Raw genomic sequence first — 23932 nt, forward strand, 5'->3', positions numbered from 1 at the left:
AGAGGCTCGGTGTGACAGGAAAGTAGTACACATAGGGTGAGATGGGGCAGATGATCCACAAGGAAGCAGCCGAAGGAAGAAATTAAAGAAGTTGGACTGTCACTCTAACAAAATAGGGAAGTTTAGATCATCCACTGTATATAAGATATTATCCATAGATATACCACAAAATAATGTTCAGTCTTAACATATTTATTGGTATTCATTTATCACTGTCCATTTCACACGTCCAATTCTCAAAAAAACAACAAAAACCCCTACGTCAGGGTTTACGTCATCACCGGTGCCCGTCGACCAATCCACTGTGGCAATGCGCTTTGCTCGCTTCCGTAAATATTTGGCGGGAGATGTAAGAAGTAAGACAGGAAGTTGTACTTGTTTTTGCTGTTTGATTAATAAAACAACAACAAAAGAGCAACACTCCTATTCTAAGAATGGATGAGCACAGTTCCGTGCAAACAGTGGACTGGAAGAAGACTAAGGAGGCGGCGGCAAACTTCCGACGGTTGCTACTTTGTTCCAAATGGTAAGTAAACGTTAAGTGCAGTACAGAGTGGCAAGCTAACCCTGCGTCGTCTACGAGTACTGGAAGTCAGGCTAAACTGGGTTTTTTATGTGTTTAGGTAGCAGCAAAAGTAACGAAGTGTTGTCTTACACTTAAAGTGGTACAAATATGTAAACATTTACAAATATGTAAATGTTAGTTTGGTATGTTTGTTTAGTCGAACAGTGGCCTGATGCTTATAGAGAAATGCAAAGCAACATGGAAGAAACTTAACCGTGCCCCTAGTCTTGTCCATTATCGTTAACTTTTCATTTGAAACCTCACTTTCAATTCATCCTTAATTAACACACGTGCGGCAATGCCATGAAATGTTGAAGACCTCTGTGCAGCAATGAGAAAACACCACGCAGCCTGCACTTCAACGATGAAAGCTTCCAAAATATAACCTGGTAAACAGTGCCATCACAATAAACCACAGATAATAAACCTGTAACTCGGGCACAGCAAATTACGGTATAGCGGCGATAACGCCTGCAGCACCTGCCAATGAACACTCTGGCATGTTTTGCTAAGCGATCTGGCGCCGAATAAGTGAGAGACAACAGCACAAAGCGTAGTAAAAACAGAGAGTGATGTGCTGCTTAAAATTGTATTTGACTGTGCTTGTAGCTGTGATGGAGTTCGGGTGATTATTTTTGCATATCGCAAGGTCCCGGACTGCCCCAGAGTGTAAGTTGCTAAACATCCAGGACTATGTGCTTTTGTTTTTATGATGGTAATGCACTTTGTGTTAAGGGTTTCAGGGTCTTGTAAAGTTCAGATTTTACACATTTGGCTCAAAAAGTATTGCAGCACCCTGTATTCCTAATAAGGCTATTGTAAAGGCACTTATGCAAATTTGCCTTACGTTTTTTTTAATCCCACTTTAAATTAATTTGTGGGTCTTGGGGGTATACAACCGTTGGCCAACTAACCTCTTTTTTTGTCTGTTTTGTTCTCTTTTTTTCCCCCCAGTTCAGATTTGATGAAGGAACCTGTTTGCTTAGGTTTATGTGAGCATATGCTGTGCAGGTAATGTATGAACTTAAGTGTATTCTAACCAATTAAACACCAATAGGACACCAATAGACAGCTTTAGCTAATAAGACTAATGGGTCAATTTCATTTGGTACACCTAAATGATTTTTAACACCTGCAGTATGTTTTGCCTTCATCACAGATTACAATGTGAGCATAGTCTTGCCTCCCCTCTCAGATACTATAGTGCTTTTCACACATTCACTGTAGCCTTGAAGTTTTAGACATCAGTTATTAGAGTTAGTGGAGAAAACACATATATCCAAAGCAGCTGGATTTTCCACATTTTAACCTGGCAGGTGCCCAATACAAAAACCTATGCGATGATGGTTTATGCCACTGTGCGAACAATGCAGGTAGTAGTCTGGTGCCTTTATTGCTAGTGAGTGGGCATAATGTGTTCCCTCCTTCATGCTAACACAAAAAGTATTTCAAGTAGTTTCAGTCCATCTCAAACAGGAATTTTTTTTTCTGTGTGGTACATGTTGGAAGTTGAAATGTTGACAGTATCCCAACCTAATTCCCCTGAAATTGTCTGGAGCGGATGTGTGAAAGTGGCTACTGAGTGAATTAATGTCTGCATGCTTAAACAACAGCCCGAATTTTGATTCTTCTTTTTATGACTGGATGTTCTTTAAAAGTGAAGGAATAACCATTCTGTAATTCTTCTTACTGAGCTGTAGTGTGGACTCCTAATATGGGGTATATTTATTCCTCAGGTCCTGTGCTGGGCCACGTGCAGGAGATGGCTGTGTGGTATGTCACAGCCCTGCCTGGGTGAAGGACATCCAAATCAACAGGCAGCTCAGCAGCATCATAGAACTCTTCTGTGGCTTAGAGTCCCTGCTCACTCCTATTAAAAATCCAGGTAGAGGGAAGCTATATATAAAAATATAGCAGGCTAGAAGCATAATTGACAATTTATCTTTCGAAATCCATGTGTTTTGGTTCGTTCGGTTCACCACGCTCATCCTTCCACACCCTCCTCTATCACTTGTTGACTGAAATGTTCAAACATTTTTCTCCACTAATCTGGTCTGTGATTGACAGGGTTAGTGGCTTGTTTCTTTGGTTTATTATATTTATTGCCCATCTGGCACCCACGTAATTGCACTAATTATGCAGTGCAATTATCCATGTTAGTGTTTATTTTGCAAGTAGATCTCAGCTTTGAAGAAGAATTTCAGAAGGGCTTTCAAAGCCATGTAGTTAATATGGGAACAAATCTACACGTTGTTGTCAGTGTTCACGAAAACAACTAAAGATGTAGAAAGCAAACGAGGTGCTCCAATACGTCTTTCATATGTTAGCATTATTATTTCACTACACCTAATAAGCTGTGCAGTTTCTGTTTATGAGGGATTTTTTTTCTGCTATTTTTTTTTCTTTTGCTTTCTTGCGTTTTATTAGGATCCCATTAGCAGTAGCGTTAGTGTTTGCTATTTTACCTTGAGCCTTTTATTCATTAATATGTGTATGTTTATGTACTCGTATGTAACCACTGTAACACACTAAACGACCAGCCTTGAAATGCAACTAATACTGAAGTTCAATTAAAAGAAAGCATGGAAAAAAGGTCACCATCAAACCACCCCAAATTATACATTAAGAACAGTTCCTCAAAGATCGATGTTAAACTTTCAAGATTTCAGTATATAAATTATTCTTAATTAGCTTGAATAGTTCCATGTGATAATTTTTGTTAGCACTGTGTTTTCACATATATTTCTTTGTTTTTTTTTCTTTTCATGCTTCATTGTAGACTCATCTGTGGCTGAGATTCAGCCTGATGGCCCTGTACCTAAAAACAACAAGAAGAATTTTAAAATCTGGTTCAGTCCCCGCAGCCACAAGGTACGCTGCACAGTCGAAAAGGCTGCAGAGATCACCGTACCGGACAACAGGTCTCCTGGAGAAACATCTGCAGCACAGCAAGACACCCTCACTGCTCAATGCCAGGACCTGTCAGTTTTCAATTTCACCTCGTCCTCCCAAGACTCCGGCTCCTCTTCTTCTCAAAGATGCAACGGTGAAACAAAAAACGACAGGAAGAAGAGGTCAACTAAGAAAAATGCTACCAGCAGGAATGTGCCGGTGCAAGGAGCCACCAGAACCACACGAAAACAGACGAAGCAAAATCTGAAGAAGAAAAGGTTGGAAGCCATAAACCAGCAATGGGGCATCTCAGAAGAGGCTCATCTCTCTGAAAATGAGCAGGTGTGTGCTGATGGAGCAAGAAGGTCCAGTAAAAGGGTTTCATTCCTAAGCCCTGTTGTCACTTCTGATGGGCCTCAGCCTGAGATGGCACAGCGGAGCACTGATAAACTCAGTCCTGCCAGGAGCACAGTGAGAGAGAGTCTCTCACAAGGCAGCGAGACTGTACTGAATTGCCAAACTGAACTTGTTCAACCCTTGCCGGAAAGTGCCTTTCAGCATGACCAGCTGTCTGCAGATGTACCCAAACCAAATGATAACCCCAAAAATCACAAGAACGTGTCTCCTTCCGAGCATTCCTCAAAAAGATCTAGGACCGAAGACAGAAACAGCACTTTGGACAACACTCCAAAAAGACCAAGACCTTCTCCAGGCAGAAGGGGGAGAAAATCATTGAGTCCGATCTCTCCAGTTGTGCTAAATCCTCCATCTCTGACTACCCCTAAGAGCACCAAAAAGTCCAGAAAAGAGGGCAGAGACAGCCCCTCTGTTCAAGCCAGCCCCTCCACAGAAAGTTACAGGAGATCTTCCTGTTTTAATGGTGCATCTGTTGGACGGTCCAGTCCAGGAAGCCCTGCAGTTATGAAGAGGAACCACAAGGGAGAGACCCTGCTTCATCTAGCTGCAATCAAGGTCATAAAGTGTTGGCATGATTCACTTTATTTACTCAATTTTCTGTTATATTCTAGGTGTGAAAATAACTGCAGGAGACTGCAAGAATAAAATCTGTGCACAGTGTTCCTAAAAAAAATGAGATATTAAAATGGTAAACAATTATAATTTCACTCATTTTAGCTCAGTAATGCTGTTCTTGGGTTAGGACATTTTGCAGAAATAAAAATCATGAAAATTAGTGAGTGCAAGGAGCAAACCTGGCATTTCCTGTTTATTCTTTTTTCTTCTTTAAAAAAAAATTACAGATATATAATTAAATATTCTCCCTTACTGTGGAGTTGAGTATATTTGGCTGTATTAGATCAGGCAGCCATATTCCACTCTATTGAGACTAAACTGTCTTATAGTAATCCTTGTAAACATAGCTGTAATCCTTCCCTGGATCCCAGACAAAGCAATCAATGGCCCACTGTTGAGTGATTGATAAACCAGAGAGCTTTGGTTTACTGAGATCAGCTGCTGTGTTTAAAGGTTTGCATTTACAGGTCTGTAGTTCTGACCCCAGGTTTGTTATTATCTTTTGGTCTTTGCAGGGAGATGTAGAGGCTGTCAAGGATCTTCTGGATCAGGGGGCTGACCCCAATCTAAAAGATAATGCGGGGTGGACACCTCTGGTAGGTGATGAATTTGTTAGTCTCATTTGTTGTTACACTGTTTCTTCAGCAATGTAGCATTTGTTTACACACAATCGTGTTTTGTTTTTTTTTAACTTATTTTGATGACAAATAATTGGCGTCACTACAGTGACTTTTTCCACATAGGTTTTCGTATAGACTTTAACTTTACTTCTATAATGTTTGCTACTTATTATTATTGTTATTAAAGCTAAATATTTGGATTTCTTCCTCCTTGGTTACTCATATTTCTACTATATGAATGTCCCTCTTTTGCTATCCCTATTTTCTGTTTGTTTTTAAAATGTAAGCATCTGTACTGTTTGTGTGACTGGCATAATAAGGGCCAGATTGACTAAGCAGGGCAAATTGGCACTAGTTTGCAATCAGAGAAAAGCACAGATAGGAGAGGAAATTTCAGATGGTGATGTTAAACAATGCATAAATTTATGATCAAAAGCACAGTGAGTTCATTATAATAATAATGATCGGAAGTCTACCAAGAGCAGTGCAAATTGGCATGCGGTCACAAACAAGCAGACCTGATAAGGTTACAAGTAATCTAGTAACAGCACAAGCATAGCTTGTTAATTGAATCAAACATAATACAAGAAAAGTTTTTAGCTTCTATGGATTTGTTTCTTTCAGGAAACACCAGCCCAGTGTAAGGAGAATGTGGTTGCAAAAGTCACAAACATGACAACAACCAGCCTCTGGAACAAAACTCTGATTAAGATTAAATAAGGGGGGAGGCACTTTTGCAGAAGTTTCATTTTTATTATTTTTTTTATGTCAAACTCTGAAATCTGGTGAAACATTGTGCAGTCACTAAATTGGAAATTTAAATATCATTAACCTGAAGATTTCTTTTGTTTTTAGTGTGCATATGAGATGAAGCTATGCGACACTTGAAAGTAAAGCCCTGCATGACTTCAGGAATAGGTCCAGCTTCCAAATGGCAGGGTGGCAGACCTTTTGTTGCTGCCAATATTGCATTAGTTCCTCTACCAGGGTTGACTTTTTCATCCTTCAAGATAGAGGAATATAGTTCTTTGAAAAGTAATATGTTCTGATGACACAAGGGGCTATTTTTGTGGTGGTACCTCCTCAGCAACAATCACAGGCATGTTATTTTATCAGTTTAACCTCAAGTTGCTGCCACATGATAAGCTGGAAACGCCTCGACAGCTGCTCGAGACTGAGTGTGTGTTTGCGTCTTTATTGCAGCACTTTATGTCAAGATGTTCCACTCAAACTTGAGTTTTCAATTTGAGTTTTGACAGTTCTCAGCTGATCATTCAAATTGCTACCAGTAAGCTTAATGCTAGAACTATTCAAATGTGTGTATTTGTATATATGTGGGAAGGTTGGTAGCTATAAGCCTTGATATGCTACAGCCACTATGACATTACCATTGTGTTTTTCCAAACCTCTGTTAGCACCATTGTAGTTTTTAACCTAGCCAATTGTAGAGCCAGAGCATTTCAGCTTGTTACATGTTTCTCTCTGTATTTGTGAAGTTTAGAACAAACAAAATGAAGCCAATTTCAGCATGCACTTTATGAATCCATGGATTTGGTTCCAAACTGGGTGTAAAATAAACATTTGTCCAGATGGCCAGTACTACAAAAAACTTGGAAGTGTCCCAGCAATACATGAAACAGTTGTCACAAATAAGAGGCATGTTTTCATTTCTAGTCCCTGATGATGATGATGATGATGATGATTAAAATGATGATAGATGAGGCATATTCTTCTTAATATTTGCTCATTCAGGTGGCAAATCATTTTTACAGTCATTGAGGAGAAATAACTGCACAGCCCTTGGCTTAATAGCTTAGACTACCTGACCCAAATAAAAATAAACTGGAACAAAAAGCCAGTTTCTTAATAAATGCATGAGCTGCTCAAGTTATTTAAAGCATAATGCTGTGTTTAATCACTCTGCAGTTGTTTGAGTGTGTCTTAATTGCATTTCTGGTGAAATTCTCAGGCTGAACTTTAACTTTGTCAAATTAATCCTTTGCAAAGGCGAAGACTTAAAAACAGACGAACATTAAGGCACCCATCTTCTTAATTTTAGAAAGCAGAAAACTGGGGCAGGACATATTTATGCATACTTCCCAGATGTTATTACTCAGCAAAACTTATTTCGTATCAGTTTTAAAAAATGCTTTATTACACTGTAAGATCTGAGGCATATTGTCAGATCGAAAAGAAGCAGTATAACTTTTGAGCTTTACTACTTTGTTTCAGCATGAAGCATGTAACCTGGGTCATCTGGCAGTTGTGGAACTACTGGTCTCAATGGGAGCCCTCTTGAACACGCCTGGGTATGAGAACGACTCCCCACTACACGATGCTGTCAGGAATGGACATTCATCTATTGTAAAGCTACTATTGCAGCTTGGCGCCTCACAGAACGTATTGTAAGTTGCTTTAAGTGTTTCACAATACTGCGTTTTCATTTGGGTGTCCATTGCTACATTGACTTTATTCTGTGCGACGTTGGTGTTTCTTAACAGTGTTTTAAGTTCTGACCTAAAGGCCCAGTGAAGAGCAGTGGAGCTCAAAATCTCACTTTTATTTAAGTGCCATGAATGAGTGAAAACTAAAGCCCCACAGTTGTGAGGGCTGTTTATTTTTTGTTGAATTCTTTTTCAGTGGCCCGAAGGTTTGACATGAAAACAAGAGTTTCTAGTCTTGTCTTCAAAGCCAAACTTTTAACCTAGTATTTAAACACATTTTGGCCACTTTTTAACTGCATTTACAACAAGATGGAAGTTCTTTTTTTAAACTCTTATTGGCAGCAGTGTCCTCTAGAGTAGTTGTGAAACTGTATGGCAGGTCCCTCCTAATGTATTGTAGAGCCAGTGCACAGTGTGTGTTACCTGTTGAAGGTATGTAATAAAATTAAGTTGAATTAATATTAAAATAAAAAAAATACACTGCTCTTAAAAAAGGAGCACTCAATTATCCATAGTATAACCTAAAGTTGGTTAAACTTCAGAGCAATTCATCTTAATCAAGTTAGGAAGCATTAAGAGTGTGGAGATGTCATTGCAGTGGTGAATATTTAGATATTTTGCTGCCTGTAGCATCATCTGGCATGACCAGTTTGGCAGTGGATCAGTAATGCTCTGGGAAGGCATATCCTTGGTGAATGCCAGTTGAGTAGCACGGTCCTGGGTTGTGAGCACAGGTCCCACTAAAGGACGTCAGCACTTCATTCCATGTTTATGCAGTCTGTTTTTTGACAGTTTGGTCAGAAACATGTATAAAAGTAGCCAGCTGGAGGTTATTTTGCAGAACTGTGGCATTGCTCCTCATTTTCCTCATTGCACAAAGGAGCAGATACTCATATGACTGCTGATTTGTGCCTCACAGTAGTCTTTTCCAGCTCTCCTCATGTAATGGCCCAGATCTCCTCCATACATTTGAGAATATGCTGGCAGACACAGCAGACCTTCTTGGGATGGCTCATGTGGATGTGCCATCTTGAAGCAGGTAGAGTTCCTGTGCAACATGAATGGGCTGCAGGTACCATCTAATGCTACCACTAGTGAAAGAACACTAGCAAAAAGCAAAACTAGAGAAAAGTCAGTCAGGAGGGATAAGAGAAGAGCAATGATTTATGCCACAACCTGCAAAATCATTCCCTTTTTCCCTTCTCGCCTCTCCTGTGCATCCCTTGTTGTGTTCATTTGCACCAAAGCCGATCATATGATTAATGCATCCTAACTGGACAGAAGAAGTTGAACTAACTTTGTGTTAAACTGTGACAATCAAGTCTTTTTTTTAAGCGTAAAAAACTTTTTGAGCAGTGTAGCTTGCTCAAGCGCTTGTGATGACATTCATTTTGCTAAAAGTGAACTACAGTCCTAATTTAATTGTTGATGATGACTAAAACAATTTAGGCAAATATTCTTTTCGATATGCTTTTTTTTTTGTGTGTGTGTGAATGGATAAAGAAAAAAGTTAGAGAATCAATGCCTTTGACAAATTAAATCACAGCTATATAGTGTTCCTGGAAAGAGACGTTATCTTTTGATGATATGATCTCTTATTGGACACACACACACACACACACACACACACACACACACACACACACACAAAACTGAAGCATAAATCTAAAAAGAAACAGAACATTTACACCAAGTTAATATTTACTGCATGCCTATTGTGTTTCCTGGCATTACATCATAGTGGTGTTTCTGTCCTACTGGACCACTGCTTTTTTTTTTTTCCTCCCCCACTTCCTCAATAAATTTTCAAAGACTTGTTTCTCAGTCATCATACAAGACATTCAGCTTTTTGGGAGTTACATAGTACATAGGTGGACAGATGTAAAATTCAGTGCTGATTGTTTGTTAATCAGTTGATGCCATATGAGCTCTTCCGGCTTGTGGAAGTACATTGTCAATAATGAGGACGGGAACTGACTAATCCTTATGATGACTAATTAATCAGACTTGGTACTTTGATCAGATGATCAGCTCTTTTACAGTCTTATAATCAATGAATACCTATCATACTTTGTTTGTTTTTGTCTTTAGTTGTGTTTGTTTCATAACTTTGATTTACATTTGTTCTTTTTTGCCTTATTACTTGTCTGCAAGGAAAACGGGCAGGGATATTCTGTGAGGTTTTAGGTTTATTTTTTTGAATGTCAGTACAGATGTAATTGTTTTCAGGTCAACAAGCAGGTTACCACAATAACTGAAAGCACCCTCAGCATACTTGACTGTAATTCTAGGAACATTTAAAAGATCTGCACCTGATGACCGGAGAGGTGTGATTGGGTTATAAACAGTGAGCCATTCACAGATGTGCTGGGGGGCAAACCGTCGAAAGCTTTGTGAACTAATAAAAGGATTTTAAGAGTATTCCTTTATTGTACTGTGAGCCAGTGAAGTGAATTCAGTACTGGGGTAATATGGTCAATTTTCCTCTTACCTGGAAGGCCTCTGAGTAACCAACTGAATCATAAAGCCAGAATTAAAATGTCACGATTACCAGCGTCGTAGGCAGCTGTAAGATCAAGCAAGACTAAGAAAGAAACTCTGAGTCACTGTTAATCTACATGTCATTAACTTTAGTACGAGAGTTTCTGTGATCCCTGATTGGTTCTTTAAATAAAGACTGTAAGTTGAAAGGTTTTATTTAAGAGTTGGTTTTTTTTTTAAAATTAATATAATAGTTTACAACCTCAAGATGTTCGGACTTCTCGGACAGAGAAAATGCAAGCCTTCGTTCTACTGGTCTGATCTCTGTATTGCAATGTAATAAAATAGGCACTTCAGTGTGAAATAATAATGCAGGCCTACATTAGACGATAAGTGAATCCATGAAGCCATGTGGGCATTGGCATCCAGAAACTTATCAATATTCATTCCTATTCAGGATCCGAGATCAATATAGTTCCTGTCCTAGCTTCTCTTCCTTACCATGCAGAATCACACACATGCACAGAGGACACAAGCTAAGACATCTGCCAGTGCAGTCCCTAATGGACTGACTGGCACACAGCTCGGGGTTTAGAGGCACAGATCTTCGTTTTTCCTCCGTTGATGTTTGTGTGCAAGTAGAGCTTGAATGATTCAGCTGCATTTTGTTGTTGTTTAGTCACAGTTCTATAAATCACTTGGTGCCAGAGTCCACTTTATATCTAGCTCAACTTTTGATTAATCTGACTGAAGTCTGAAATACTGAAGGAAGTCTTAAAAGAGACAAACTATCAATTGAGTACCTTTTAATATATTTAAGCGATATCTGCTTTGTCACAACATGTATTTTCTGAGACCGCTTTAAAGTATGAGCTTCTAAATGTATACCAGGGCAGGACATCTGTAAACTTAAGAGGAGGCCTGAAGAATTTTGCTTAGCATACAATAAGCTTTTAGATTTCACTGTTTATGTTTAGGTCAATGCAGTGTGAAAATAAATTTGTACTAATGAGACATGGGCAACAAGGTACCCGATATATTTAAATTGACTAAGTCGTAATGACCACATTAAGCCGGAAGCACTGAATCCATACAGACATTAATTAACATCACCTGGAAGCCTTGTACTAACATGCCATTGGGTATAATTAAATACACAGGGGTACGACAAACTCGCAATGACATTCATCAAATGCTAGTAATTAGTCATTACATCACTCTTTGTCACTCTTTACACTTACTAGTATAGGACATAGTATATATATGTATGTGTGTGTGTGTATGTATGTATGTATCCATACAGTTTATATACTGACTTTTTTTGGTTTTATACAGATTTTAGTGATTTTAATATAGCTAAATTAAAGTTAATTAAAATTAATCATAACTCTAGGGATGTTGTTTAGATATTTTGCACTGAAATTATGATGCAGGTGCACAAGTATGATGATGATAGTATCGGCAAGCCAAAAACTGGTGGTTATAAAACATTAAGGACTACAGTAATACACCAATCAGAAAAGTCAGGAAGATGGCAAACAATGTAAAGAATGCAGGTCACAGTGTTCCAAAAATAGCTTTTCAGCCGTTTTAATGGAATGGAAGGTAATTCATCATTTTTGTTAGCCCTCAAGGAGACAGTCTGTTTTGGTGAGTTGACCTAAGTGTGAAAAGAAGCTTTGCTTGTTTACAAGAAGACCTCAGAGGGCACCTTTGACATGACAACTTCCAGTTAATGGATGTCATTTTCTTGCTCTTTGAAATGTACTCCATAATGCATACCGTCTTTTCAGTTGCATTCTCTTGTCATAACAAAGTGCATTGCTCCGATCCTGTTTTGGCTTTTATGCACTGGACTATCGTTTTTGTGCAGTCACAAAGTTTGAAATATTGTTAGCAGTTTGAAGAAGGGTGTAGCTAAAAGCATCAAAAGAACTCTTAAAGCTGTACTCAACATTATTTGTGATTATGGTTTGGTGTTAATGAAGGGCATTTGCAAAAAATAAAATAAAATCACAGTGCGGTACTTTTAAAAAGTTAAGTGAAAGTGTTTGGGAAGTCTAACATAGCAGTGTTGGCTGTAAGGTGATCGGAACAAATTTCAAAAGATGGAAATTTAACTAATTGTCTTTGATTTGAAGAAAAAATACTGCCTCTTCATTTCACTCTTCATACTTGCTGCTAATGTGATTTTGGGCAGAAATGGTTTAAACTGTATAGAAACTGTAGATACCAAGTAAGGCAACAGTCTTTTAAGGTTTATATCAAGAAGTAAATGGGTTAAAAAGCTTTTATCAGTGTTTGTGTTGTTTTAACAAAGTGGAGTTAGGAATGAAAAATGTATTTGGTAGAAAGGCTCAGAATGTCAGGGATGAACCATTTGTAGCATGCAACACATTTTATGTAATGAGCGCATAACTGAAATCTGCTTGCTGTGGTCAAAAAGATCCACTATAACTTAAAACTTTCTAGGATAACCTACCACTATACCTGTGACTATATTAGATAGTCACAGGTATAGTGGACGCCTACTAGAACCACCCTCACCTTCCACCCACTTGTGTGCTTGAGCAGAGGCCTGTGGAAGAGTATTTGTGACTTTACCTCCTTCTCTACTTTTTGTTTTATTTGTAGATATTCTTCTCACGTGCTGCTGCTTAAACCAGCTTGTGTGTGTGCGTATGTTTAAGTGTCAGGGACATTTTATGTTTGTTTGTATTTGTGTGCATATGGAGCTGGGGGTATGAATCCAAATGAAATATTTTATGGACCAGTGGACCTATTAATTGTCCCCCAGGTGTTATCTTTGCTGACGCCTAATCTTTTAGAGACGACCTGCTGGGCTTGGTTCTTCTTTGTCTCCTTTCCTCCTCCTGTGCCTTTCGTGATTCCTTTCTCCGTCCCCCTTTTCATCAAGGTGACCCAAGTCTTGTTTCATGCAGATTTCCTCAAACGTGAAGACGCATACTTTAAAGCTGTCCGCTTTGTAACCAAGGGAGGCTGTTTCATCGTCTTTGAGTCTCTGCACATAATAGTGCTTTTTGAGATGCAAAGCCTCCATTAGACACGCTGTTCTAGAAGGTTACCATGTATCAAAATTAAAACACATTCAGTATGCAGCCTTTTGATATTAATTGCTTTGCATTTAGTGAGTGTTATGATGTGACCTATGCTTGAAGTATAGGACAGACTTCAGCTTAACCTTATATCGAACTGTTACGCACTAGCGAGTGATTGACACACACTGTTGCACAGAGTTCACAGAGCAAGCAGGATGTGGCATTGCCAATTTTTTTTTTTTTTTTTTTTTTTTAGCAAATATTTGAAACTGAATTTGCACAGATTGGGACTAAATGATGAAATGGGGCGATGATCTGATTTGAAAACATGATCTCCTTAAAAACTTAAACTAAAACAAGTATTAAAAGGATCCTTTCAAAGGTACGACACTGTGGATGGAGCCTTCAGAGCAGGTTCCCAAGACTCTAGAGCTCCTGGCTAAGGAAGTGCAGCCAGCTGAGTCTGAATCATTTTTATAATAATATGTGTTTACAATATTGCATGTAATATATATTCTTGGGCTGTTTTTTGTTTCCTAATGGAAATTTACTAGTGCATTGCTCATTCAAAATGTGACTGTAAAGGTATATCATGACTTACAGCTTACTCAAGATGAGCTTATACAAACAACATGACTGATTAAAGTGCAAGCTGAACCACTCATCCAAATGACTTCAGACTCAGCACTTCACTTCCTTGGATCCCGAGCAATGTTCCTGTGAAAAACAACGGTCTATTTAATGATTGCACTGATCCATCATGACTAAATAACCCACAAGAGATGCAGGATTACACAGCAAAATATCTTGTTGTTGGTGGTGTTTCCTGGGATTTAGATTTTGTGTGTTGACATATTTTTCAGTGTTAATGTGTCTGACCTTCCTGGTGGTCACCAGATGGTCTGCAGCACTGCAAGTGAATAAATATATAAGTGTGTGCATATTGTTAGATACTTACACCTTTTATCTTTGTTCCTCTTCATAGAAATCTGTATGGAAAGCGGCCTGCAGATTATGCAGCGAGTCTGGAGATGCTGGAGATTTTCCAAGAAGCCTCAGAAGGAACTCAATATGCAAATGCTCGTATATCTCATAGCCCCTCAGCCAGTCTCTCCGTGGTATGTCGCCATGATGTGAATAGCCCTTTTTGCCTTGAAATGATCAACTCTGGAGCCGAGTTATTATAATGACTATGTTTACTCATATTGCTTAGAATGTTTTTGATTCATCTTCATTTCAGTTAGTTTCCACAGTGGTTTTCTCATTTCAGTTTAGTTTTTATCAGTGTTAGTTGAAATTTGTCTGTATTATGTAATGGTTGGTGATTGTCAGGGTCAAGATTTAAGAAGTTCAGAACAATACAAAAATGGAACATGGCAATGACCAGTGCCTCCTGAAGCTGGCTGTGTTGATTAATTGAACAAAATTAACAGATACTAAAGGCAGAGATATTTCCAGTCTTTTTTTTCTGGAAACTTATCTTTTTCCTACAGTTGGTTTTCATTTTCAGATTAGATTTAGTGAACCATAATACATATTCTTGCATTAAAAGCCTCAAAACCTCTAAATTTCTGCTTGTTGTAGGTAAATGACTGTGTGAGGAGGGAACAAACCATAGTGCTTTTGTCCAGCAAGCTCCCCCCAGCTGAACGGCATCAACTGGTCAAACTGGGACAGCTACTGGGAGGGAGGATGGCTGACACATTTTCTGGCTCAGGTATTGTTTGTTTGTACTCCAGGGGATCAACGTTCCAGTCCAAGCCCCTTACAATACTAGCTGCATGACTGCTTTCAGCGTTATTGGTGATGGGCTCTTAACAGCATCATGAATTAAATGCAACTGCCAGCGAACTGCTTGTACAGAAGCTTGTTTAACTGCCAAGCACTTCTACGTGCAGTCAAAATATATATCTGAAGGATAAATTCCAGGCTGAACCTCCTGAGTTATTCAGTAACTAAAAGGTTGTCTCTTGGCCTCATCCAAACATTTACTAAAGATTACATAATGCGGCTACTTCATCAACCTTAGAGATGGTTCACAATCCCAAATGGTCCTTTTGCTACTGAGCCAAGCTTCATAGGCTTTACTGTCTAACACAAATCCATTTTATTGTAAAAGCCAACGTCAGGTGCTTGAGCATTATCACTCGTGAAGGTTCAACAGTAACTAACAAACACTTTTAGAGCTGTATACATCATTGTGATACAGCAGCTCCTTCACTGCTGCATAGTTTATAGCTGAAAGAACACAAGAGAACAAAAGTAATTGAAATCATTCCTCATAAAATGTTTGGAGGTACTGTCAGAGTGATGAATACTCACTAATGAAAAACACAAGTGTGTCTCATGATTCTCCCTCATCTGGCCTGAGGGCTGAGAGTAGGAGCTTCCAATGAACATTTCTCACATTTTGAACTGAAGCCTGCAAATCCACCAAATTCATGGTCAATGCACAATGTAAAAAGGTTTCACCCTGGAGATATAATTATGTTCATTTTGAATTTTTCAACTGTGCTTAATTGTTGATTGAAGAGGCAATAAGCTTGTATTTAATTTTTAATTAACCATAATTATGTGTCCCTTTCTTTTACACAATAAACTATAGAGGTGGGAATCACCATACAACTCACGATACGATATTATCACAATACTTAACGCACCATACGATATTATTGCAATTTTTTACAATATTTTGCGATATTCAGATTCTGTACATAAAGGTAAACTTTATCAATATTCATTTTATCTAATATCAAAGTCTCACACTCAGTCTCTCATTTCAGTCAGTTTTATTGTTGACAAACTGAACGGTTTGTATTACAGTCTAGTCCAATTTAACTGAATGCAACCATCTGGTACAATTATAGCTATTCTGAACTATGCAATTTATGAAAACTATGCAGCCCATTCAGCAACTGAAGAATTTGAAAGTAAATTAAAACAAAATATAATTTTACATTAAATAAAAAAAGTTTTAAACTTAATAAAAATAAAATATGTCTTAAATTAAAATAAGTAAACTGTCATGTTTATTGCTGTCAAAAAAAAAGTTAAACACATTTGGACAGTGAAGGAATGTCAGCATTCTTGCTCAGAAAAAGGAGCTGATCAACATGCTCTGAAGTCAGAGCATGTTCCAGTCCACGAAAAAATTGTTTGTAACAAAATATCGATTTCTGCTGTCCCTGTATCGATACATTATTAGCAAACAAAATATCACGATACTACACAGTATCGATTTTTTCCCCCACCCCTAATAAACTAACACTTGGCCTATTGTGTTGCCATGAAGTGTTTGACAGGTTTTCAGTAAGCTTACTTTTCACCCACTCAAAGTAAGGGACATTAGGGAAGTGTTGGGCAGTGACTAACCTGGAATAAAAACTATTTCATCCAGTTGGGTTTGCGTTGCTAAATCAAAATCACAGATTTTTTTTCCTTTAATGCATAATTACATTGGTTTACCCTTTTACAAATGATTTCATAAAAGATTCACATGTAAATGGCTCTGTCTCATAAAATGCATAACATGCCTACATGTAGTATAAAATTTATTGTATAATCTATAATACTGTTTGGGTAGGAAATGCTGGAAGGCAAAGTGGAAAAACACACTGTCAAAAAGAAAGTGGAGAGGGGACAGATGTTAATAATTGTTCACATTTTCAGATATTTTTTCCCTTAAAGGTAGTGCTGAACTCATGAAAACTGACATAATAAATGTGTCAAAAAAGCAAAAAAACAAAAAGTTTAGAGATAAACTTGAGCTGAGATGAAAAACACTATACTGTTTAAGATAAACTCTCTGTAGTTATATTTTGTTTGTCTCTTTAGATGTGTCAAAAAATCCGTCAAAAATATTCGCTTATTTTTTATTTTTTATTTTTTAGACCTATTATAGACAGGGATTGGATTATTAAAGTGTTTTTTGTTTGTTTGTTGTTTTTTTTTTTTTTTTTTTTTTTTACCAATGGACCAATATGCAAAAACAGAATGGTCAGCTTAGAATTTGGCACAAACAAAAGCTGTGGTGCAGCATACAATGCTACTACTGCACATTCACCTAATGTGTATATAATAGATAATGTTCTTTCTTTCTCTCACCCCCTCGAGGAGTGTGTCAGGTTACATTTCACTGTGTGTTATACTTGTATAACTATGCATTTGACGAATAAAGAACCTTGTACCTTAAAAAATAACCGGACCATGCAGAGAGTGAGATTCACTGCACAGATAAAACCAACATAATCTTGTTCTAAATTGATTGGAAGAGTAAAGTATGGAGAGAGAAAATGAGAGCTTGTGATCTGAAGCGTAATGTGTTATCTGTCAAACATGGTGGAAGCTGTGTTATGTCATGGACATAATGGATATATAAACATGTATGAAAGGCCGAATTGACAAACATTTAGAATTTCACTATTGCAAAGCCCCCGAATTAAACGACACACTGACTGCATCCTTTCAGATACATTGGTGCAAAATTACCAAAATTTGTGTCACAGGCAAAATGTGGACCTGTATGGACTGGTGTGTGTCTGTTTTCTTTTTCCAGTGAGTCACATTGTGGTACCGGAAGGGCAAATGCCCACCACCTACTCCACCCTCATGGGTCTTCTTGCTGGCTGCTGGATTGTTAGATACAAATGTAAGTACAGAGAAGGCTGTAAACTTTAACAGTCTTTAATTCCTTAATTCACATTAATTCATTTAATGTGTAAGTGTCACTGTTGGAAAATGTATCCAGAATTGTGAATTAAATATTTTTAGATTTACTGATGTCATGACTCTGTATAAAATATAAATGAATAAATTGTTCTGTGATCTTCTAGCTCCGACAGCTCTAATAGCATTAGAATTTAATATGTTGAAAAGTCTTGGACATTTAGAGTAGTATCATTATAATTTAGCAAAAGCAATGTAATTACAGTTACTAAATCTGTCCTGTTATATATTGCTTTGAATAAAGTTCAGTATTGACTGGGCTTCTTGCCCAAAAATAGAAAGAACTTTAATTTGCTACTATCACGTGTTTCCTCACATGCTGCACCGTTACATTTGTACATTGTAAGTTTTGTTTGCAATATACTTAAATACCTTTCATCCAGAAGTAAGTGCCAGATGGCTATTTGTGCTGAGTGGCAAAATTACATGTAAATATTTCTATACCGTACCTGATAAATATATATATATACATTTGTCACAGAAAAGTCATTAAAGTCTTTCAGAGAGTTTCTAGATATAGAAACAGTATTTCCATTTACATAGAAGTTATGTTTCTTGTAGTTGCTCAGCTTAGTCATTTATCTCCCAAAAGTACAGCACAAATGTTGGTAGCACGGCCTCTGCTTACCTTACAAGACAGCAGAAATACTGAGGTTGCTGATTGCAAGGGAATCCATTCTAATCGGCTTTAACCTATAAGCCTGCAGCAGTAAGGTCACTGCTACAAGCATGATTCATCTAGTCACCTGCTGAGTATTTTTTTTTTAATTGCCTGCCCTTTCTTAACATTTCCAAGGAAGACTTCCCAGATGCTTCTACAGAGAAAAAAACAAAACAAAACAATTTGAGATAACAGATTAGCCTCCTGCTCAGTCCCACAGAACATTTTAACAGCCGTCTTTGTTTCAAACAGTGGGCTGTTTGTGATTTTCCATAGGACTGTTTTAGATAATATTTTTATGCGGCTACATTAAGGGACATGTAAACCATTAAAATTGCTGATGTGTTACTTGGTGCTACAATATTATGGTGTTAATTTCTCTCATTTTGGAACCTTTTAAGTGAATTATTCTGTTTTGGGGGTTTTTGGGAAAAGTCCAAATAAAATATACAGGATTTTTTTTCATGCACAACATCCGATCTCTATGGGAAGATTTAAAGAACATTTAGCAACAAGCAGTTTTCATATCAGATTGTTTGTGCCTGTTGCTCTGTGTGCACACAACTCCTTATGTCTTGACGGCCAAGTGAAGTAGGTGGGAATCAATATCACAAGGCCAAATATGACTAGTGATAAAAAGTTGGTCAACTCTTTTGCCTTTTTACCAAGATAAATACCTTGCAAAAAATTTCCTAATCTTGGCTAGTCTCTCTGGTATCCTTGGACCAAGTCAGCAAGCATATGTTCAGAGACAATCAGCTTCACAGGAAGCAGAAAGAGACTTGCAGTCTGGCACCTTGGCATGCCCTTGACTGTTGTATGTGTGGGAATGTGTGAGTGTTACAGTACAGTGCCGTGCATTCCTGTTTCTGTCTCTGCCAGTAAACCAGTTCAACGTTGAATGTGTGTAGTTGTGTCACTGTAACATTTTGAGTGTTTGGACCATATTTATCCCCCCCTCCCCTTTTCTTTTCTCCACGCGGGCTGAGCACTTGACACTTCTTGTCTCCCTTGTGACAGTCACTGTGGCATCCTATCTGTTTCTTTTCCTTGTGTATGTGAGCACACACAAGGAGCTGCATTTTCACTGTCACCTGACTTTGTATGCCATACCTGTCCGCTAAGCCGAGCCCCGGCTTACTTCTTTATCAGACTTGTTTCAGTGCATTGCATTTTGATTGAAATGCACAGTCTCTGTGTGCCTAACAAGGTTATATTCCAACTAAAAGCTTTTTATTAGGGTTTCACTTAAAACTAAAAGACATGTTCAGAACAGTTGAAATGGTTTTGACCAGCATGGGGGAAACACACTAATGTTTTTGCTAGAGTAAAATGAGACTATTATTTACCTCAATCTAATCTCAATTAGCTCGCTTGTAAACCTTTTTTTAAATCTTGCATCTACCAGCTGTGTCTGGCAACCTATAGCTAGAAAATGTCCACTTATTGTTTTTGTTTTTTCATCTTATGTGTTTAAACATTAACATTATAACATTTTTCCATTGCGTATTTAATGAAGACATTTCAATGCACAGTCCCTAGTCATAGGAAGACTAAGAGTTCACCTATACATAAGTGACTGCATTTACACAGAAAAGCTAAACTAATAAAGCACATGCAGTTTTACTTTTCTTAACGTTACTGAATGCTCTAAGCAATCAGTGCAGCCTGAAAAAAGTACAACTCTCATTGCAGGTCTCAGAAAACTTCTTGGGGTCACCTTTTATACTTAAAGATATGAGATTGGAAGTGTAGGATGCAGAGTTGCCTGTTAGTGTCAATAGAAGCCTACAAAGTCTGGTTGCTTACAGTCTGTTCTCAAGAAAGACTGGTTGGCAGGTCATTCTTTGATCACAAGAACTTTTACAGAAGTTAGATAGGTGCACAAAACTAGCATAGGCCACAAGAGCATTTCTGTAGGTACTGGTGTTCATCATAACAATAAATTACATAACAATGGAGGAAATTCAGGACTTGTGCTATTTTTTCCTAGGAGTTGATGTCAGATGTGGAGGTGTTTCTGAAGAGGAGAAATTTTCAATTTTGATTAGTATGGCTTCATACTGACTTTTGGTATAATGACCATGAGTGCAATGTTGTATCCTGTCTCACTCCTAAAGCGTCTGTATTGGCCTTTAGAACTTCTTATCCATTCGAAATGCCAATACAATTCTTCTTGTCTCATTATAAGAGGACAAGTTTTCGTCAGCTTTTGTCTTTATAATGAGATCGCAGTAACAGTTTGGTCTCACGGTTAGTCAAGAGGGCTGGTTCATCTTACTGCTCACTCAGTAAGGATGGGGATTGAGATGTTTTATGCTCTCTTTCGGAGTATGATTAACAAATATGCTAATGACTCTAAGAAACTAAGTGCTATCGTCCAGAGAGAGATTAACCCCTGTATTTCTGCCCAACTCTTTAGCGGGGTCCTCCTGAAAGAAGTCTGTAATTAAGGGGGGTGAAGAAATGTTACTACTCCTCACCCCTTGTAATGGTGCTGTCACGGTGTACACACACTGATCTGTTCCTGTCATCTTACTCACATATTTGGAAGGTGGAATGTTTGTAAGAGAGAACTTGAGGCAAAGTGTTGCGTATATACCTTGCAAATGTGTCTGTGGAATAGTTTGCATCTCTAACAGTTAGAAGCGTAATGAGAAAACTCAGTGTGTTTGTAATGAAAAACGTTATTCGAGCCAATGCGTATGCTCAGGTGTATTTCCTATCTTCCCACCCCGCCACAGCAAAGTGTCATATTTCCAACCTAATCTAGCTTTAATGTTTAGATATGCCACTTATAAACTGTGGATTTGGGGTTTCTTTTAATATATCCCAAAAATAATGCTCAGTAATAGAACACTTACTGAGAACAGCAGCAGTTTGATCTGTGACATCTTCAGAAGCATTTTTATCTGTGACAGTGAGGGGTCATTAAAATGTGCATGTTTTGTGTTTTTTCCCTCCCCCTTTATCTGCCTTTACTTTTAAAAAGTTTTCTGCCTTTTTAAGATTTTCTTCCTAAGGATTTTTAACAAAAGCTATATCTCTAACACAAAAAATGCCTGGATGCTGACTGTCACACGGTTTTATTTTGACTCCGTAAAACCTCAAGAGACAGAAAGAGATGACGCTCGAATTCTGCTTAATACTTTAAACGGGGGTTGCATCATTAACTCCATCATGCTGTGGGCATCTTTCTCTGTCAACAACGGCAGCTATGCCAATACATGAAATCTTCCAACTTGTGATAAAACAGACTGTCATCCTTGGTGTGCAACACAGCCTTGTCACATTCCCTCAAAGTCAACATAATTAGCTGTAGCTTTAATTTTCTTTGTTCTCTCTCTTTGATGCCAGGGGTGGAGGCATGTCTCCAGGCGGGGAAGTGGGTGCCTGAAGCTGAGCATGAAGCAGGAGAAGGCCCCCAGCGAAGTCGCATCAACAGATGCAGCTTGGTAAGCAAGAAGCACAAAAACAAAGATATGAAATTGATGAATACGCGTTGTTTAAGCTCTCTCTCCTTGGGAAAAATTTGTTTTTCCAGGCAGTGGCATATGGTGATAGTTGATTTTTTTTTTTTTTTTTTTTTTTTTTTTTGTATAAATCTGTTTTCTGTCATGAATCATAACATATTTGCTTATTTTAGACACAAATCAATATAAATATAATTAAATTTTTAATCTCTTCAATTCAAATTAGTCTTAATTAAGCTAAGTATTCAAAATTTTTTGTTCTCTCACCCACATGTTTGATTTTGCAGCCAACCGTTTCTGAAAGACAGCAGCTTACCACAAAGCCAAAATTACACTGACATTGTTTCTAACACAACATGAATGACTTACAGTGGCCAAGTCTGTCATGACCTCAGTTTAAAGAAGATATTTTGGCAGGGCTTGAAAATAGCTTTCCCCAACCAATCAGCATGAAACCCGATGGAGCTTGTGCTGTTTTTAGAGAATGGGGGCACTGCATTGTCAAAGCTAATACTGGCAAAAGACTCTTTAGAAGCTGCATTTGCTTCTAAAGGTGCTTTAGTCTGCTTTGTTCAGATTCATTTGTGCAAAAACAAAATTCTATGCACTGTGTATGTACCTGATAAAGTGTTTACCTGTTACCTTGAGGAATTCTCAAGGTATTTTCAGCATGTTCTGGTCATAACCACAAGGAGACACATGTTCCCCCACTCTTTTATAACTCTTTTCTTTTTTCTTTTCCCCCCTCTGATGCAAAATAAATGTTCATTCTTGAAAAACGGTAAAAACCATCAATCAAAATCCTAAATAAAGGACATGCAGAAGCAAAAGTAAAACCCTGCCAACGTATAATAAAGTAATCTTTCTACTCTAAAGACCTGAGAGTGCTAATTTACAACGCAAAACAGCTGAGTTCCTTGATGCTGTGAATAGAACAGTCTCCAGTGGCCTAATTCACTGCTGCTTTAAACCGTAATGCCAAGTGGTTCAGAGCTTGTCTGGAGAACAGTGCTTATAAAAATGTCTTCTGGCGCTGCAGCAAAGAACACAAAGCATCCACACAGGCGCTTGCCTAGATTTAGTAGCAAAGACAATTATTTACCATTTATCTTCACCATAAACAAAAGAGAAGACTTTACTCATTCTGCCACTAAGCTCGTTTGTTTTCAATTTTTAATGAAGGATGATAATAGAGACGTTTTCTCAGCAAGACAGTTTTAGTTTGGACGAGCCTTGGACTCTTCAAGGGATGAGGCGGTCTTCAAAGTTTTCACTAATGTCTGTTCCCGTCGTATTTCACAGCTTCCACCACTGTTCGATGGATGTTTCTTCTTCCTTCTTGGCTCTTTTAAGACGCCTACCAAAGATGAGCTCACAAAACTACTCCGGGAGGGAGGAGCTCAGCTACTGAACCGGCAACCCAAGCCAGACAGTGATGTGACTCAAACTGTGAATGCCACAGCCTATCATGCCCTGCCAGGGTCCGACCAGGCCCTTTGCACACATTACATCATCTATGACCCTCAAGCCCCTCACAAGCCGTCAGTAGTGAGACGAGGCAAGGTGTGGTCAGCTCCCACCACCTGGGTCATCAATTGCATCACTGCCTTCAGCCTCCTCCCTGTACCAGACCCTGAACTATTGGTCTAAATTTGTTAAATAATTATGTTTGCACTAAACAACTTACCCATAAGTATGTCCATAATGTGTATGTATGTCTTGTTGTTGTTGTTGTTGTTGTTGTTGTTGTTGTTTAATCTATGCAGATTTAGTGGACATAGTGAGTCATATACAGAATAATAAAACAATAATGTTGCTAATTTTAATGGTCCATACTTACAATGTAAAAATAAAGTACAAATCTGTCTAGAGATAGATGGATAGATATAGATTGTTTTTTCACAAGTCTGAGAATCTGACTTATATACAGTATGATTGAACTTTACAATAGAAGATTTGACACTAAGTGAGGAAACAAAG

The 23932-nt window shown here is 38.1% G+C and overlaps 1 protein-coding gene across 1 annotated transcript; it reads left to right on the top strand.

The window, feature by feature from the left end:
• The first annotated feature begins 434 nt into the window (after positions 1–434).
• bard1 (BRCA1 associated RING domain 1) lies at positions 435–23602 on the top strand. Its single transcript, XM_085374659.1, has 11 exons — positions 435–526; positions 1520–1576; positions 2302–2450; positions 3345–4429; positions 5005–5085; positions 7342–7514; positions 14079–14211; positions 14678–14810; positions 17649–17741; positions 21837–21934; positions 23255–23602. The coding sequence occupies exons 1-11, from the start codon at positions 435–437 to the stop codon at positions 23600–23602; spliced, it is 2442 nt and encodes an 813-aa protein (XP_085230785.1).
• Positions 23603–23932: the final 330 nt, after the last annotated feature.

The sequence above is a fragment of the Diplotaxodon limnothrissa genome, linkage group LG16 (genome assembly GCF_057381915.1).
Source record: "Diplotaxodon limnothrissa isolate DT_005_m linkage group LG16, D_limnothrissa_male_GT1.1, whole genome shotgun sequence".
NCBI lineage: Eukaryota > Metazoa > Chordata > Actinopteri > Cichliformes > Cichlidae > Diplotaxodon > Diplotaxodon limnothrissa.